The following is a 17,026-nucleotide window of genomic DNA, read 5'->3' on the forward strand; positions in this document are numbered from 1 at the left end:
GTGCCCTGTGAAATATAATTTCTTATTGCCTTTGGGTACATAATGAAACTAACTCTGGTATTTCTTTTATTTGTTTCTCAGAGTATAACACATGAGCTGACTTTTAATACAGCTGTAATTTCTTTACATCTATTTAAATCTAGAGCCAATATGTCAATGTAAATATGGCTTGGCCCTTCATGTAAATGTGCTGGTCCCTTGATCACTGAACAATGATCATACTTTAAGGGTATCAGCAGTAAATTAAATCTGCATGAATCATCCCAGAATAGTGTTATTATTACTATCTCTTGAAGGGATATGAATCATGAAATGTCACAATCTTTGAAAGATTCAAAATCATTGGAAGGAAGAATATGGTGGCAAGGTGGCATAAAAGACATTGTTAGAAACATATATAACTAGAAATATAATTGAGGTAGGCATGGAATCGAGAATGAAAGACAGACTAAGTGATATATATTTACATCCCCCCAGCATATTAAAGAGAAGCTTTCATGTTCATAGAGTGAATCCTTTCCAAAGAATACATATAAATAAATTGGGCAAGAATGACATGAGATAAACAGGCCTTAAGTTATTTCATATCTGTATCTGTGCAATAGCCACAGATTACACCACAGATATAGCAGACTATTGATGCAGTCATTTTCTGAACAAAATCATTAAGCTCGATTTGGTTTCCACACATTTTGTGTCCTGGTATTAATTTTAAAAATTAGTTTCTGGCCCATTCAGCACAAGTTGTCTTAGCACTTCTAATAACTAGCTATTGGTAATTGCTGGCACTGTATTTCACACAGAAATACCCCCCAAAAGGAAAAGCACTGTGATAACCAGATGGATGATGATGGCTTAAGTTGCAGTCTGGTAGCAGAAAGAAACCTTTTCTTTTGCTAGTGGGAAGTGACCTTGGCCTCTGGTCCTAGAGAAGGAATCTCTGTGAAGAGGCCCAGGTATTAAATACCATGGGTCTAGAGTGACTGAATGTTTTCTTATCTTCATTACTGGCCACCATTCATATCCCAGTTGAGACTTTAATATGCTACTAAACCCAGTGATGGAGATAGTATTCTTTAAAAAAAAAGTGATATGGACTTTATAAATATTAAATCACAAAAACCAAGCTAAGTCGCCTCAATAATTGACATACTTCCCAAATGACAGCAGTTGATTCTATTTTCATTGATAAGATGAGAACCAATATATTTTTAGTAATTTGGTGTTTTAAAAAATATAACAAATTCATTTTCTCTCAAATAGAGTTTAGGAAGAAGACACAGACTGACAAGTTGCAGAATGAGATTGACATGCTGAAGGAACAGTTACAACTTACCAAATCTCAATTGGAGGCTGAGCAGCAGGCTCATGTGATGAGATTTTCTAAGGTACTTTATTTATTTATTTAATTTTATTTATTTTATTTATAAAATATTATTTATTTCAATGATTTATATAATATTTTAAAACTTAATGAAACTCAACATGATGGGGAGGCAACATGGGCCTATGGAAAGAATGTTGGGTATGGAGTGAAGGACCTTGGTTTAGACCAGTGGTTCCCAAACTTTTTTGGTCTACCACCCCCTTTCCAGAAAAAGTATTACTTAGCGCCCCCTTACAGTTATTCACTGGCTGCCTGGATCGCTGCAGCACCCACCAGCGGGCAGTGGCACCCACTTTTGGAATCACTGGTTTAGATCCTATTACTTCTACTTAAAAGATGAGTTGATTGAGATGTTCTTTAAGGTCTTTTCCAGCGATAATAGTATGATCTCATGTTTTCTGCCATGAACAAGAGATGAAGAGATTCACAGGACTTGCATCACCCTCTATTTAGCACTTCATCTTTTATAGCCCTTGCTAGGAAATATTTGCTTTATTTTAATGAAAGGTCAGTGACAGAGCTATTCCTTAATATGTTGTATAGAACAGAAGTGTCAAACTCTGGGCCCACAACTTCTGAGAGAAGTCCGGCTCAGATTAAAAAGTAATTGGGAAATATTTAATGAAATAAGCATAGATAATGTCAATTTGTGATTTTCTAAGTCAATGTACTGCTTGTGGACACCTGTTTCTATTTGAGTTTGACACCACTGATATAGAGTATCTTTTGTTCTTCAGTCTTTTTTTAGTTATGTCAGACTCTTCATGGCTCAATTTGGGGTTTTCTTGTCTAAGATACTGGAGTGATTTGCTATTTCCTTTCCTAGCTCACTTTAAAGATGAGGAGACTGAGGCAAACAGGGTGAAGTGACTTTCCCAGGGTATCACAGCTAGTAACTATATGAGGACAGATTTGAACTCGGGTAGATGAGTCTTTCTGACTCCAGGCCTGGAACTCTATCCACTTTTCCATCTACCTGCTAATAAATATCTTGCTCCATGTAGAAAAAAGTTATTCCCTCAATCCTCCGCTGAATCAGAAAAATAAATCCCTACACATAAAACACTTATTTGGTATTTATAGTTCCATGTCAGTTTCATTCATGTTTTACCTGTCTCTTGTTTTTTTCTAGATATGTCCTTAAGGATGTTTGTTATCTATTGTTCACCCCATTTTCTAAATAGTAAGACATCCTTATTGACTTAAATTATGCCATGATTTTGTTTCTTACCTCCACATTTGTCACATAGTAAATTCTGGAAAGTATATAAGACGGAGAAAACACAAAATATTAGATAAAAACATTACTCTTTTTAGAGGTCCTAAATATTTTATGTGAAAAATCTTCCTACTGTCACATTTAATGTCAACTTAATATAGTCATAACTTGATACTCATATTTGACATCAAATTCTGCCTTCAGTAGAGAGTACCAGATATTTCAACCCATGATACTTAGAAGATTACATTTATTCTGTATCCTTTATTTATTGATCCTATTTACAATTAATGTTTAAGTCATGATTCTTTGTCTCTGAACTCACTTCTGAATTCAGCTGGTCTGCAATTAATTAAGTTTAGAAATGCTCTTCTGTTTCTAATCACTATTTTTATTCTTGCCTCAAGGAATTTAGCTATCCTTAAGGGTATTTTGGTGAATGCCAAGGTGTCTGGTCTTGACATTTATGCCACCAACCTATCCTCCAAGGATGTCTGATTTGCTCTCCAGAGAACTCCAAGTTCAAGTTTAGAAATTAATTTCTCTTATAAAATATTCTTTTACTCTGAGAATTGTTATTTTAGCAACACTTGCCTATCACTTTGTGCCAAGAAGAGAGCATTGTTCTGTGTGACTTCAGTTTCTGAGAAACTTCATGACACTTGTATGTTATCCTTAAGAACTGAACTAGCTAACCAAGTCCTATTTTTAGCCTCTTCCTTGTTGATTAAAGGTGATCTTATCTCAATCTCTGATGCCTGTAAATTTGCTAATCCTGGTTCATTTTCACTGGTCTATGGAAGCAACTGGGACCTATAAATTCACAAAGCATTCTTTGGAGACAGAGAGAGGTGGCCCCAATCCCACAGTGATGTGTATCCCTTAATGTCATGATCCTTCACTCCCATAATCCTAGCCCCTTGTGTGATTTCTGTTCTGTTCTTTGTTCTTTGCTTATAAAAGTGCATTGCATCTTCATTTCTGGGTTTTGGGCTGGAACTGAGATGCCCATTAATTCTTTTATTGGAAGGTAGTATGCTACTGTTAACAAAATGATATCTTTCTTGAAGAAGTGTGCCTCAGTTTACCTTTTTTGATTAAATTTAACTCATGAAAATACCTGGGCATAGAACATAAAAAGTCAAGTTTCTGAGACCCTGAAAATTTTCATATTTTGAGAACCATAAATATTGGGTGATATTTGCAGGGAAAGTTGGAACTTTTAATAGCTGTAACAATTTTTAATTTTGTAAACCAACAACCTATTCTTACCTATATAAATAACCAATACTGGGTAGTAATTGCTATCAGGCCATCACAGTAATTTTTTAAAAGTTTTGCATTTGCTATATGCCAGAACTTTGAATGTTCTCTATTAAACGAATTTTAGGAATATGAAATCCAGAAAACAAAAGAGGAAGAAATTCTAAAGTCTTTTGATAGGTGGAAAGAGGAAGAAAAAGAGAAACTAGTTGATGAAATGGAGAAAGTAAAAGAGATGTTTATGAAGGAATTTAAAGAATTAACTTCCAAGAATACAGCATTAGAACATGTAAGTATTAAATCAGAATTTCTAAATGTCTAAATGTGATTATGCTCTATTTTAAAATTTATGCTTTTTTCCTATGGGATTGTGTGTTGGCTATGGGGGGTGGTGGGAGGTTTAGGGGGAAAGGGAAAGAATGTGAAACATGTAACTATGGGAAAATATTCAAAATAAAAATTAAAAAAGGAAAAAAATAAAAAATGAATAAAAATTAAAAAATTAAATTTATGTTTTTTTGAGTCTTCATCAGTTTTTAACTTTATACATTGCCTTAATATTTATCCTTTAAAGCAGACATTCTTGATCTAAAGTCATAGATTTCTGGGAGTACATGGTTTTGAATGGAAAAAGTACATCTTTATTATCACTAACCACTAGATATTCAAGCAGAGTCTCAATAAGCTCCTCCTCAGGAAAGAGGAAATTCATGTTTTCAGTGGGATTCTGTTCTCTCCTAATCTCCTTAACTGGAATTCCAAGTGTGTCTAGGTATATTCCTGGAAGAGAAATGCTTCAGTAGACAGTTTTCATTATCATCCAAAATAAAAATATTAAAATATAGTTATGCCTTTCCAATGGAAATTTTAATTATAATCTTACAGATGTATGAGCAATTTATGTATATGCGCTATTAAATTGTTTTCTTCTGATAGCAATTGTTAGAGATACAGAAGTCCAATTTGCAGATAAAATCCAACATAGGTACTTTAAAAGATGCTCATGAGTCTAAAGAAGATAGACCTCCATATCCACAGGATTTCCAAAATGTGATACAACTTCTTGATAATCAGGTAGGCATCTTATACAAAACTTTCTCTAATTTGGAAAGATCTTTGATCTCTTTAATGGGGATACTTAGTGTGGCAGGAGCCAAGTGAAGTGGAAACAGAAGGTTTTAGATCTTTCCTCAGACACCATGACGCCATTTATCTCACTTGAGCTTCAGTTTTTTCATGTGCAAAATGAAAGGGTTGGGCTTGTTATTGAGTTGTTCTGATTCATGAGGTCCGTTGTCTAGCCGGACCCTCATCTATTTTTCTGATATATTTCTGCCTTATCTCCTCTCCCCATTTATAATTTTGTGGATAGTGCAAGGGGGGGAGCACCTGTGGTTTAGAATTGGAAATAAGCTCGAAGAATACTAGACCCCCTCTCATCATGGAAAAATGCAGAAAATGAGTCCCAGGGAGACTGACTTGTCCAAGGTGCCAAAGGGAGGAAGCATCAGAGAGGGAATTGCAACTAAAGTCTACTCAATAATAAGTGCTTTTCCCTAACAGCAATACCAGCTTACTCAGTGACTTCAGCCAGTTACTTACATCTTGGAGTCTAAGACTGTGTCTAATGAAGAAATGGAGCTTAAACTCAGTAGGCATCCTTTCTTGAGTTGAGACAAAATAAAGAGAGAATGGGCTGGGATGGGACTGGGGGAATTTCTGATCCAGTGCTAGAGAATTTGGACTTTTACCTGTCTGAAGCTAAGAGATATAACCAGGAGTTTTCAAGGTCCTCTTATCTGCAGATCATAAGAATTAAGAAGTCTGCATCATTGACTGCAGCCTATAGTAGACTAGCTATATAGCAGGAGGAAAATGAGGAGGGGGAAGGAAATAAGGCACCCAGAAACTCCTGTGTTGTGATATCCCCTTAGCATCCTCCTCTTCAAGGGATACTTCTCTTACTTGGAGGACTGATCTGGCTACCCTGGAATCCTTTGTCTTCTGGGAAAATCTGGAATTTCAAGATTCTGGTCAACCGTAATCTTGGCCCAAGAAACCCAAGGATCTCAAATTTGTCCCCAAGACTTAGATCTTCCATCATTAGAGAGTTAGAGGTCAGGGTTTGGAATTAATTAGGATTAGGGATTAATGAGGGCTGAGTTTTCAGAGATACCTTAGGAGACCGTCTTTTACTCAATGAGGATAGAGGGAAAGAAGAAAGAAAGCAAGGAAGGAAGAAAGGAAGGAGGAAGGAAAGAAAGAAAAAAATGAAAGAAAGAAAGATGGAAAGGAAGCGTTATTTGCCCACTAGAAAATATGAATGATTTCTCTCTCAAATATTATCCATTTCCTCCCCTTAAAGCACAAGGTATGTACATGTAACAGAGCTACTGCTACTGCTGCTGCTACTGACCATTCAAAGGGATCAAACTCTTATGGAGAGAAAAGAATCTTAAACTAAAGTATAGGCCAAAGGCAGCCAGGCTAACCTGCAGGCCTTCTTAATACCAGACAAAAGTTTCTTCTGTCCTTAACTTTAACCCTGTCTTAACTTTAACTTCTTTCACGAAAATGTGGTTAACTTCATTTATTTGAATGAGCTCCTAGACTTAAATACAATTACCTTCCCTCACTTAAGTATATTTAACTGTATTCACTTAAGTACTCAATTTTTAATTGCCCTGAGTGAGAGTTCCTTGCTTCTCAGACACAAGTGCTCTTAACTTCTCTGACTTAAGTTCTCTTAATTTCTCTGACTTAAGAGCATTTAATTAAAGTATTCTTAGCTTTATTAACTTAAGTGCTCTTAACTATGCTGACTGAAGAATTCTAATAACTTTTCAGATTTAAGTTAATCCATAAGGCTGAATGAGATCTACAACCATTGGAGAGTTAGAGTTGGGGTTTGAGACAGTAACAGAAGAAACCTTTTTGGAAATTAATTAGATCTGCCTTCCCAAACCATTTTAGTGAACTTTCCTTCACTCGGCAGGGAAAGAGAGAAGGAAGGAAAATTGGAAGGAAAGTTAGAGGGAGAAGGTAGAGGGAAAAGGGAAGAAGGGAGAGAAGAAAGAAAAAGCGAAAGAAAGAAAGAATGAAGGGAAACCTTATCACTTCACTAGACAATAATGATAATTAATATTAACAATAATGAAATTCTCCCAGACACTAGCCTCTTCCTTCCTTTAAGCCTAAAAGGTACAAGGCCTAGACATGTAATGGAGCTGCTTTAGACAGAGTTCACTCATAATTTGAGACAATTCATAATAGCTCTCTGTTAAAACAACTGCTTGAACACATGGGTTGAGGCAGACACGATTGGGGACGTAGACTGGAAACTATCACACCAATGCAACTATCAACAATTTGGAAATAGGTCTTGATCAATGGCACATGTTAAAACCAGTGGGAATATGCATCAGCCACGGGGGTCGGGGGAGCTCGGGGGGTGAAGGGGAAAGTAAGAGCATGAATTATGTAACCATGTTAACTTTTCTAAAAAATAAATAATAATAAATGTTAAAAAAAATAATAGCTCTCTGTTAAAAAGAAAATCTTTCTTTGTGAATAGATTTTTTCTCAAAGGCAGATGCAATAATACAGTTTTAATGTTGTTTAATTGTTTTGTAGGAAAGTAAGTGGACTTCCAGAGTTCAAGCCCTTCACCAAGAACACAAAAAAGAAAAGAGCCGGGTAAGATTATGAAACAGACTGCTATCAGGACCAATTTTTTTAAGAAAGTAAAAACCAGCATAATTCATTTAATACTTATTCAATAGATGCTTACAGAGTTAAATTTACTATATACCATGGGAAATGGCTAATACTACAAATCAGGGATTGATTTATTGATGATTGATTGTCTGGATTTAAGAAAGTAAAGAAGAAAATGTTAATGAAAATTAGAAGAGTCTATTATGCATAAATTTGGGTGGGGAAGCCTTTTGTTAAACATTAATCAGCTTACCCTTACTATGTACCATATGTAAAAGCAAAACAAATTAATTGTTAATTATTACTTTTATTATCTGTTGCTATTTTACTTGTTTATCTACTGCCGAACAAATGATGGGGCTATAAAAATCGATTAGGTATCCTTAAAACTCTGAGTTAATGAGGTAAAACAATAGTGTACACCCTATTGTACTTTTCTTCCTTCCTTTCTTCCTTCCTTCCTTCCAGGTGGTTTGGGAAGACAGGCCTGATTAATTAATTTTATTAATTAAAGAAGTATAAATATGTATTTTTCAAAATTATTTATACCTATTCTGTGATAATAGAAAGAGTATTTGTGATTGGGGGGGGTGTGATGCAAAGAGGGGGAATAAGCACTTGAATAGTGCCTATAATATGCCAGACATGGTACTGAGCACTTGACAAATATGATCTCTTTTGATTCTTACAGCTCTGATTTTTAGTTAGGATATCTGTTGCTACATAAATGATCTGGGGCAAATCAATGACTTTTTGTATGCAGATGTAGAAGAACAAAAAATTTTCAAATTTCCTATCCTTGGGCTCCCAAGTATTAACAAGAACTTAATTTTACCATTGTTCTGCTAGTAGTGGGTCCATGACTACCAGTGGTTCTGGAAATGTATGAACAGGCATAGCAACAAACTCTGTATTAGAGGATCCAATAAATTTTCTAGCAAGCCAAAGTAAAGTTTTCTCAAAGTTATAATTATTTATAGCCAAAATGGCATAAAACTATAGATTATTTTTCCTATGAAGAATATTGGAGTTCACCTTGACTTTTATATCCTTAATATTCACTTTGTTGTCATAAACTATAAGGATATTTGCTATATCCTCCTATTAGATCTCTTGAGGTATTGAGGTACATTCTTGCAACTGATACATCAAACATTATATTGTCACTCTGATGGCTAAAGAGAGTTGATCCTGGAATCAGGAAGACCCAAGTTCAAATCTGGCCTCAGAAACTAACTGTGTGACTCTAAGCAAATCACTAAAACCTCTGTTTGCCTAAGTTTCCTCAACTGTAAAATGGGAATCATAGCACCACTTATATCCCAGGGTTGTTATGAGGATCAATGAAATGATATTTGTCATGTGCTTAGCACAATGCTTAATAAATTTTTGTTTCTTTCTATCTCTTCATTTTATGGATTTAGTTTTAAGATAGAAAAGCCAGTCCTGTGTAAAGCTCCCCATTTGGCTAAAACCAAAAGTGTCATATCTAAAATACACAGAGAACTTTGTCAAATGTATAAGAATGAGCCATCCCCCAATTGATAGATGGGCAAAAGATATAAACAGACAATTTATGGATGAAGACACGAAAACCATATTTAGGTATATGAAAAAATGCTCTAAATCAGTATTGTTTAGAGAAATGCAAACCAAAACAATTCTGAGATATCATTCCACATCCTTCGGTTTGACTAAAATAACAAAAAGGCAAAATGACAAATGTTGGAAGGGATATGGAAAAATGCAGGCACAAACATGCTTTTGGTGGAGCTGTGAATTGATCCAGCCATTTTGGAGAGCAATTTGGAATTACACTCAGAGAGTTATCAAATTGTGTATACCCTTAGCCCCAGCAATACCACTGCTGGGTCTATTTCCTAAGAAGATCAGGGAAAAAGGAAAAGAATCTCTTTGTTCCAAAATATTTATAGTAGCTTTCCTTGTGTGTGACAAAGAACTGGAAATGAAGGGGATACCCACCAATTGGGGAATGGCTAAATAAGTTGTATATGATTGTGATGGAATACTACTATGCCTTAAATAAAACAAAACAGTGTCTACCATTACTTGTTGACTTCAGTTTTTGTCAGCTTTTTAATCTCATACCAAAATTTTTGGTTCTTATGATGGTCTGTATGTTGCCCAGAAAATAGTCTTACTGTTTTTTAGTTCCACAATAAAAAGAAAAGGGGAAGCTTAGATACTCAAGTCAGGAAGATCTGAGTTAAAATTTGACTTCACATACTAGCTCTGTGACCCTGGGCAAGTCACTTAGCCTTTTTTCCTCAATTTTCTCATCTGTAAAATAAACTGGAGCAGGGAATGGCAAAGCACTCTAGCATCTTTGCCAAGAAAACCTTAAATGGGGTCACAAAGAGCCAGACAGGATTGAAACCAATAAATAACAATAACAAAGAAGATAATTCACTATCTGATAGAATGCTGTCTATCATTAGGTGCTTAATAAATAGTACTGAGTGGCCAAAAAAAATTTTTTTAAATAGAGGGCAGTGGATCTTCCTCTGTCTCCAAAATCATGAGACCTTGGGCATTCAACCTCTAAGTGTCAGTTAACTCTTTGGTAAAATAATTAATTTTTACATTACCTGCCTTCTAGGGTTGTTTTTGAGGAGGACACTTTGTAAATCAATAAAATGCCATATGAATGTAAGTTATTATTATAAAGGACCCACAAAACTTGACAGCCCGCCATTTTCTGAGAGAGGCAACATTATGTGTTGGGAGGAGGAGCAAGGAACTGCGAGTCAGGATGCTTTGGCTCTGGTTGTGCCCTTAATGAGATTTGCCACTGTGGGCAATTCCCTATAAGCATCTAGACTCCTATTTCCTCACTTATAAAATGAGGTAACTGGACTAGCTGATCCAGAAATCTATGAAATGAAAGTAATTTTCTTTTATCTCTACTTAACATAAAGCTTGGATAAATGACAATTTGAAAAATTCATCTTGCACTCTGCTGTTTCTCAATTAACGATAAATGTAACCACTTTAAAAGACAGCTTGGTGTTATAGAGGATAAAGCGTCAGGCCTGGAGCCTAGAAGATGAGTTCAAAATCTTATTAGCTGTGAGATTATGAGCAAGTCACTTAAACCTTTATTTGCCTCAGTTCCTCATCTGTAAAAAAGGAAGGCACCCTAGAAAAGGAAATGGCAAACCACTCCAATATCTTTGTAGTCAGATGCAACTGAACAACAAGCACAATAACTTTATTTATTTTAAGTCATTACCTTTCATCTTAGATTCAATACTGTTATTTGATTCCAAGGTAGAAGAGTGGTAAGGACTAGGCAGTAGGGGATAAGTGACTTGCCCAGGGTCACACAGCTGGGAAGTATCTGAGGCCAGATTTGAACCTAGGACCTCCTGTCTCTAGGTCTGGCTTTCTCTCCACTGAGCCACCTCACTGCCCAATGGGATCTCCTCCTTGAAGCATCTCCTAACTTTCCTCATTTGATCTCTCTTACCTATTTCTAACTGGCATTATAGTTATTCATGTATATCTCCTCCTCTTACTCCTTTGTTGCAGGTTCCTTGAGGACAGGCTGTACATTATTTTTTAAAAACCATTTTCTCTAGTGGTCATCATAGTGCACTTAATTCCTATTTGTTGCATTGGAATGAGTTTTGAATTGATTACAACTAATACCAAAGCCTTAACTCTTCAGCCTGGACCTCTATAATCATGCTCCAGCCTGCTTTTTTCAGACTTACTTTTCTACACTCCCCTTTCATCTATTCTATACTAAATGGCACAGAGGATAAAATGCCAGATCTGTAGAGTCTTCCAGACTTTAAATTTGGCCTAAGGCACTTACTAGCTGTGAGACCCTGGGCAAGTCACTTAACCTTCTTTGCCTCAGTTTCTCATCTGTAAAAGGAACTGGAGAAGGAAATGACAAACTCTTCAGTATCTTTGCCAAGAAATCCCTAAATGGGGTCATGAAGAGTTGAACATGACTGAACAATAGAAGATAGTTACTCCACCTTTTTTTTCTAGCCAAGTCCCAAATTCACCCCCAGAATCTCGTTCAGTTAAATCTAACGCATAGTGGATACTTAAATAAATATTTGTTGAGTTAGTAAGTTGAGTAAGATGGTACTCATGGAATGGCATCTGTTTCAACTGCATCTACAGTTTGGAATTGGGTCTAACTAGTAATTAGTGGTTTGTGGTCTATTTTTCTGGTGGCAGGTGTGGAAATGGTTTGGAGGTTTCTTGTGAAAGTTGTATGAGAGTCATCAGATGCAGTAGATGACCAGAGTTCAAATCTATCCTTAGATATCTACTAAGAAAGTCTCTTAACATTTCTTTGCCTCAGTTTCCTTAACTGTAAACTGAAGATAATAATAGCTCCTACCCCAGAGGGTTATTGTGGGGATTATATGGGGTAATATTAGTTTAAAAGAACAGAGCACAGTGCTTGGTCCATATGTTAATTCTTTAGGGTTTTATTTGATTATCCTCAAACCTGCCCTTCATCTAAACCTTTTTTTCTTTCCAGTGTGTTGACATCTTTCTATTCACCCTCGTTTGAAACTTCAGAGTTATCCTTACTCACTGACCTCTATCTGTTCATTGATCAAGTTTTGTCAGTTCTGTCCTCTCTCTCTCTCTCTCTCTCTCTCTCTCTCTCTCTCTCTCTCTCTCTCTCTNTCTCTCTCTCTCTCTCTCTCTCTCTCTCTCTCTCTCTCTCTCTCTCTCTCTCTCTCTGTGTGTGTGTGTATGTGTGTCTCTCCTTTTACTTACTATTACTTTAGCTTCCCAAATGCTCTTCTTATTACTAGTTTCAATCTTTTTGTTATGCTTTGACACACTTATCACATATTATTGTGTATTATTATATCTGTGAGGGGCAGCTTGGTGTTGTTGGACACAGGGGTGGCCAAGAGTCAAAAAGATGGAGGGTCAAGTTCTCTTGTTGGCCACATACTATCTCTGTGACTATGGGTGAATCAATTAATCTCATAATGTGCCAGGCCATTCCTGAAGCCTATAAGTAATATATGAACTTTATAACTTATTTTTGGGGAATCCCCATACTGACAAAATAATAGCTCCAGACAATCCCTTCTCTCCAAAAAAATAACTTTAACGTATGCAACTTAGGACACAGTTGATATTTTCTTATTTTTTACATTTAAAAAATTCCTATCTCATTAAAAACCTACTATATTGAAGCTAGTGATCAGAAATGCAGTGGTCATTTATTTGGCTGGAATAGAATGTGAAGAGTTATTTATTCTCTATTATAGCAGGTTGAATAGAAGGAAGAATGTTTGTCAAATAGTGGGGAAAAATGAGTTGGAGAGAGGGAAGCTAAAGTAATCATATCCTGGAAATTAAAAGGTGAACCTTCCCTGGTACAATGAATAAATTGGCATGGTTTCCATATTAAAATGTGGGGAGTTTTCAGACCGCTAGGCTATGCTGTTTCCCTATCATCTGGCTTTGATCAGTTAGAAGTTACTTACTTTTCCCTTCATTTCCCTTAAACCCTAACAGGGGAGGTGTATTCAGTCAAGTTGGTAATCTCAGTGCTAAGGACTTAGCCATTAATTATTCCACATGGATGGATGATGCCTGCTGTTCCCACAATGCACATATTGTATTTCTTTGTTTGGAGAACTTGGCTTTGCCAACTTTTTATTGCTCTACCTAGGTTCTTTGGCAGTCTCCTTTTGGAATAATTATAGTTGCAATATAAATGGAGTCAAATAGTCATTTATGCTTATAAGCATTCCCCTGAACTTTAGGCATGTCAAAAATCTAGGATTTAGAAGATAAATGGACTACAGGACATCATTATCATTGCCTCATGATCCTTTACTTTGTTTTGGATACTGAATCTTCACTTGCTCCTGAACACATTTTCTAATCTTGGCTAATATTTGTATGGCTTGCCTCCTGATTACTCAGAGGTTTCAAAAGGTGTCTTTTTTGCCAACAATTTTTTATTACTTGCAAGTTACCTCCACTTTTTACCAGGGCTCTTTGCTTGATGCCATTCCATTTTAAAATTTTAAATGTTTTATTAAAAACTTAACATTGAACATCCATATAACCAATGAAACCTATTTAGTAATTTTTAAAATTAAATTAATTTTAATGCATTTTATTTTGTAAATTTATTTTTAACCCTTCCTTTCTATCTTAAACTCTAAAACAGAAGGGCAAGGGCTAGGCAAAGAGGGTTAATTGATTTGCCCTGGTTCAATCTTTCTGAAACCAGATTAGAACCCAGGTTCTTCCAGTTTCTATTCACTAAATATCAATGCATTTTAAAACAGACCTCATTTTAAATTTATGAACGTTTTATAGGAACTTTTCAGTCACTGAATCCTGATGAAGATTCTTTGTCCATATACTCTAATTCACATTTTCTCCTATATAATTATATATAATCTTCTATATAATTGTAGTTAGTGAGTACTTTATTCTTTTGGTTCTATTCTTTTTTCTTTGATGCTGTTATTTTTCTTATATCTCAAGACCTTAGACAATATTCTCCTTCCACTCATATGATTTTTTTTGTGGGGGAGGGGTTGACATAGTTCTTTTTAAATTTTTTTATTTTTTTTATTTTTTAAAATATATTTTGCCATGTTTACAATTCATTTTCTCTCCCTCCCCTCATCCCTTCCTCTCCCAGAGCTGACAAACAATTCCACTGGGTTGTACAAATGTTGTCACTTGATACCTAGTTCCATGGTATTCATTTTTGCTATAGAGCAATTTTTTTAAAAGCCTAAAGCCCAAATCACATCTCCATATATACATGCAATAAGTGATGTCATATGTTTTGCTTTTGCATTTCTACTCCCATAGTTCTTTCTCTCAATGTGGTTAGCATTCTTTTACATAAGTTCTTCAACGAGTGTCCTGGCTTGTTGCATCGCTACTAGTAGCAAAGTTGATTACATTGGATTGTTCCACAGTGTTTTACTTTCTGTGTACAATGTTCTTCTAGTTCTGCTCATTTCACTCTGCATTAGTTCTTTGAGATTCTCCCAGTCCATATAGAAAGTCTCCAGATCATCAATCCTTAACACAATAGTATTCTATCACCATCATATATGTTAGCTATTCCCCAATCGAGGGACACCCCCTCATTTTCCAATTTTTTGCCACCACAAAGAGCATGGCTATGAATATTTTTGTACAAGTATTTTTTCTTATTAACTCTTTGGGGTACAAATCCAGCAGTAGTATGGTTGGATCAATGGGTATGCATTCTTTTAAATCTCTTTACATGTAATTCCAAATTTCCTTCCAGAATACCTGGATTAATTTACAACTCCACCAGCAATGCACTAGTGTCCCGATTTTGCCACATCCCCTCCAATATTTATTATTTTCCTTTACTATTTGTCATATTGGCCAATCTGCTAGGTGAGGGGTGGTACCTTAGCATTGTTTTAATTTGCATTTCTCTAATTATGAGAGATTTAGAACACTTTTTCATGTGCTTATTGATAATTCTGATTTCTTTATCTGAAAACTGCTTGTGTCCCTTGACCATTTGTCACCTGGGAAATGGCTTGATTGTTTTATACAATTGACTTAGCTCCTTATAAATTTGAGAAATGATACCTTTGTCAGAGGTTTTTGTTATAAAAAATTTTTCCCAATTTTTTCCTTCGCTTCTAATTTTGGTTGCATTGGTTTTGTTTGTACAGAAACGTTTTAATTTAATATAATCAAAATTATTCATTTTACATTTTGTAGTGTTCTCTATCTCCTGCTTGGTCTTAAATTCCTTCATTTCCCCCAGATCTGAACAGATATGCTATTCTGTGGCCACCTAATTTGTTTATGATTTCCCTCTTTATATTTAAGTCATTTACCCACTCTGAGTTAATCTTGGTATAGGGTGTAAGATGTTGATCTAAGCCTAATTTATCCCATACTGTTTTCCAATTCTCCCAGCAGTTTTTGTCAAATAGTGGGTTCTTGTCCCAAAAGCTGGGATCTTTGAGTTTATCGAACACTATCTTGCTACTGTCATTCAATCCCAAGTCTATTCCATTGATCCACCCTTCTGTCTCTAAGCCAGCATCATATAGTTTTAATGATCACTGCTTTATGGTATGATTTGAGATCTGGTAAAGCTAGGCCTCCATCTCCTCCCCCACTTTTTTTTCCATTTTTAACATTTATTAATATTCATTTTTAACCTGTTTACATGCTTCACACCCCTACTTTCCCCTTCACCCCCTGCATTCCCCCCACCCATGGCCGACGCACATTTCCACTGGTTGTAACTTGTGTCCTTGTTCCGGGCCTATTTCCACATTGTTGTTAGTTGCATTTGTGTGGTCGTTTCGAGTCTACATCTCCAATCATGTCCACCTCAACTTATGCATTCAGGCAATTGATTATCTTCTATGTTTCCTCTCCTGCAGTTCTTCCTCTGAATGTGGGTAGTGTTCTTTACCATAAATCCCTCAGAGCAGTCCTGTGTCATTGCATTGCTGCTGGTACAGAAGTCCATTGCATTCGATTTTACCACAGTATATCAGTCTCTGTGTACAATGTTCTTCTGGCTCTGCTCCTTTCACTCTGCATCACTTCCTGGAGGTCTCTCCAATTTGCATGGAATTCCTCCAGTTTATTATTCCTTTTAGCACAATAGTATTCCATCACCCGCATATACCACAATTTGTTCAGCCATTCCCCAAGTGAAGGACATCCCCTCATTTTCCAGTTCTTTGCCACTACAAAAAGCGCAGCTATAAGTATTTTCGTACAAGTCTATTTATCTATAATCTCTTTGGGATACAAACCCAGCAATGGTATGGCTGGATCAAAGGGAAGGCATTCTTTTATAGCCCTTTGAGCATAGTTCCAAATTGCCAGCAAGAATGGTTGGATCAGTTCACAACTCCACCAGTAATGCATTAATGTCCCAATTTTGCCACATCCCCTCCAACATTCATTACTCTCCCCTGCTATCATTTTAGCCAATCTGATAGGTGTGAGGTGATACCTCAGAGTTGTTTTGATTTGCATTTCTCTAATTATTGGAGATTTAGAACACTTTCTCATGTGCTTATTGATACTTTTGATTTCTTTACCTGAAAATTGCCTATTCATGTCTCTTGCCCATTTATCAATTGGGGAATGGCTTGATTTTTTATACAATTGCTTTAACTCCTTGTATATTTGAGTGATTAGACCCCTGTCAGAGTTTTTTGTTATAAAGATTTTTTCCCAATTTGTTGTTTCCCTTCTGATTTTGACTACATTGTTTTTGTTTGTACAAAAGCTTTTTAGCTTAATATAATCAAAACCATTTAATTTACATTTTGTAATTTTCTCTAACTCTTGCTTGGTTTTAAAGTCTTTCCTTTCCCAGAGATCTGATAAGTATACTATTCTGTGTTCACTTAACTTATTTATAGTTTCCCTCTTTA

The 17,026-nt window shown here is 35.8% G+C and overlaps 1 protein-coding gene across 1 annotated transcript in view; it reads left to right on the forward strand.

Moving 5' to 3' along the window:
- The window catches only part of DZIP1 (DAZ interacting zinc finger protein 1), a 95,429-nt gene that overhangs the window by 21,491 nt on the left and 56,912 nt on the right, over positions 1-17,026 (forward strand). Inside the window, exons 3-6 of the mRNA XM_044670568.1 lie at positions 1,264-1,388; positions 3,997-4,158; positions 4,806-4,943; positions 7,503-7,565. Of these exons, the coding sequence (XP_044526503.1) occupies positions 1,264-1,388; positions 3,997-4,158; positions 4,806-4,943; positions 7,503-7,565 (488 nt within the window). The remainder of the gene's footprint in view (positions 1-1,263; positions 1,389-3,996; positions 4,159-4,805; positions 4,944-7,502; positions 7,566-17,026) is intronic.

This window comes from Gracilinanus agilis, chromosome 3 (assembly GCF_016433145.1).
Source record: "Gracilinanus agilis isolate LMUSP501 chromosome 3, AgileGrace, whole genome shotgun sequence".
Taxonomy (NCBI): domain Eukaryota; kingdom Metazoa; phylum Chordata; class Mammalia; order Didelphimorphia; family Didelphidae; genus Gracilinanus; species Gracilinanus agilis.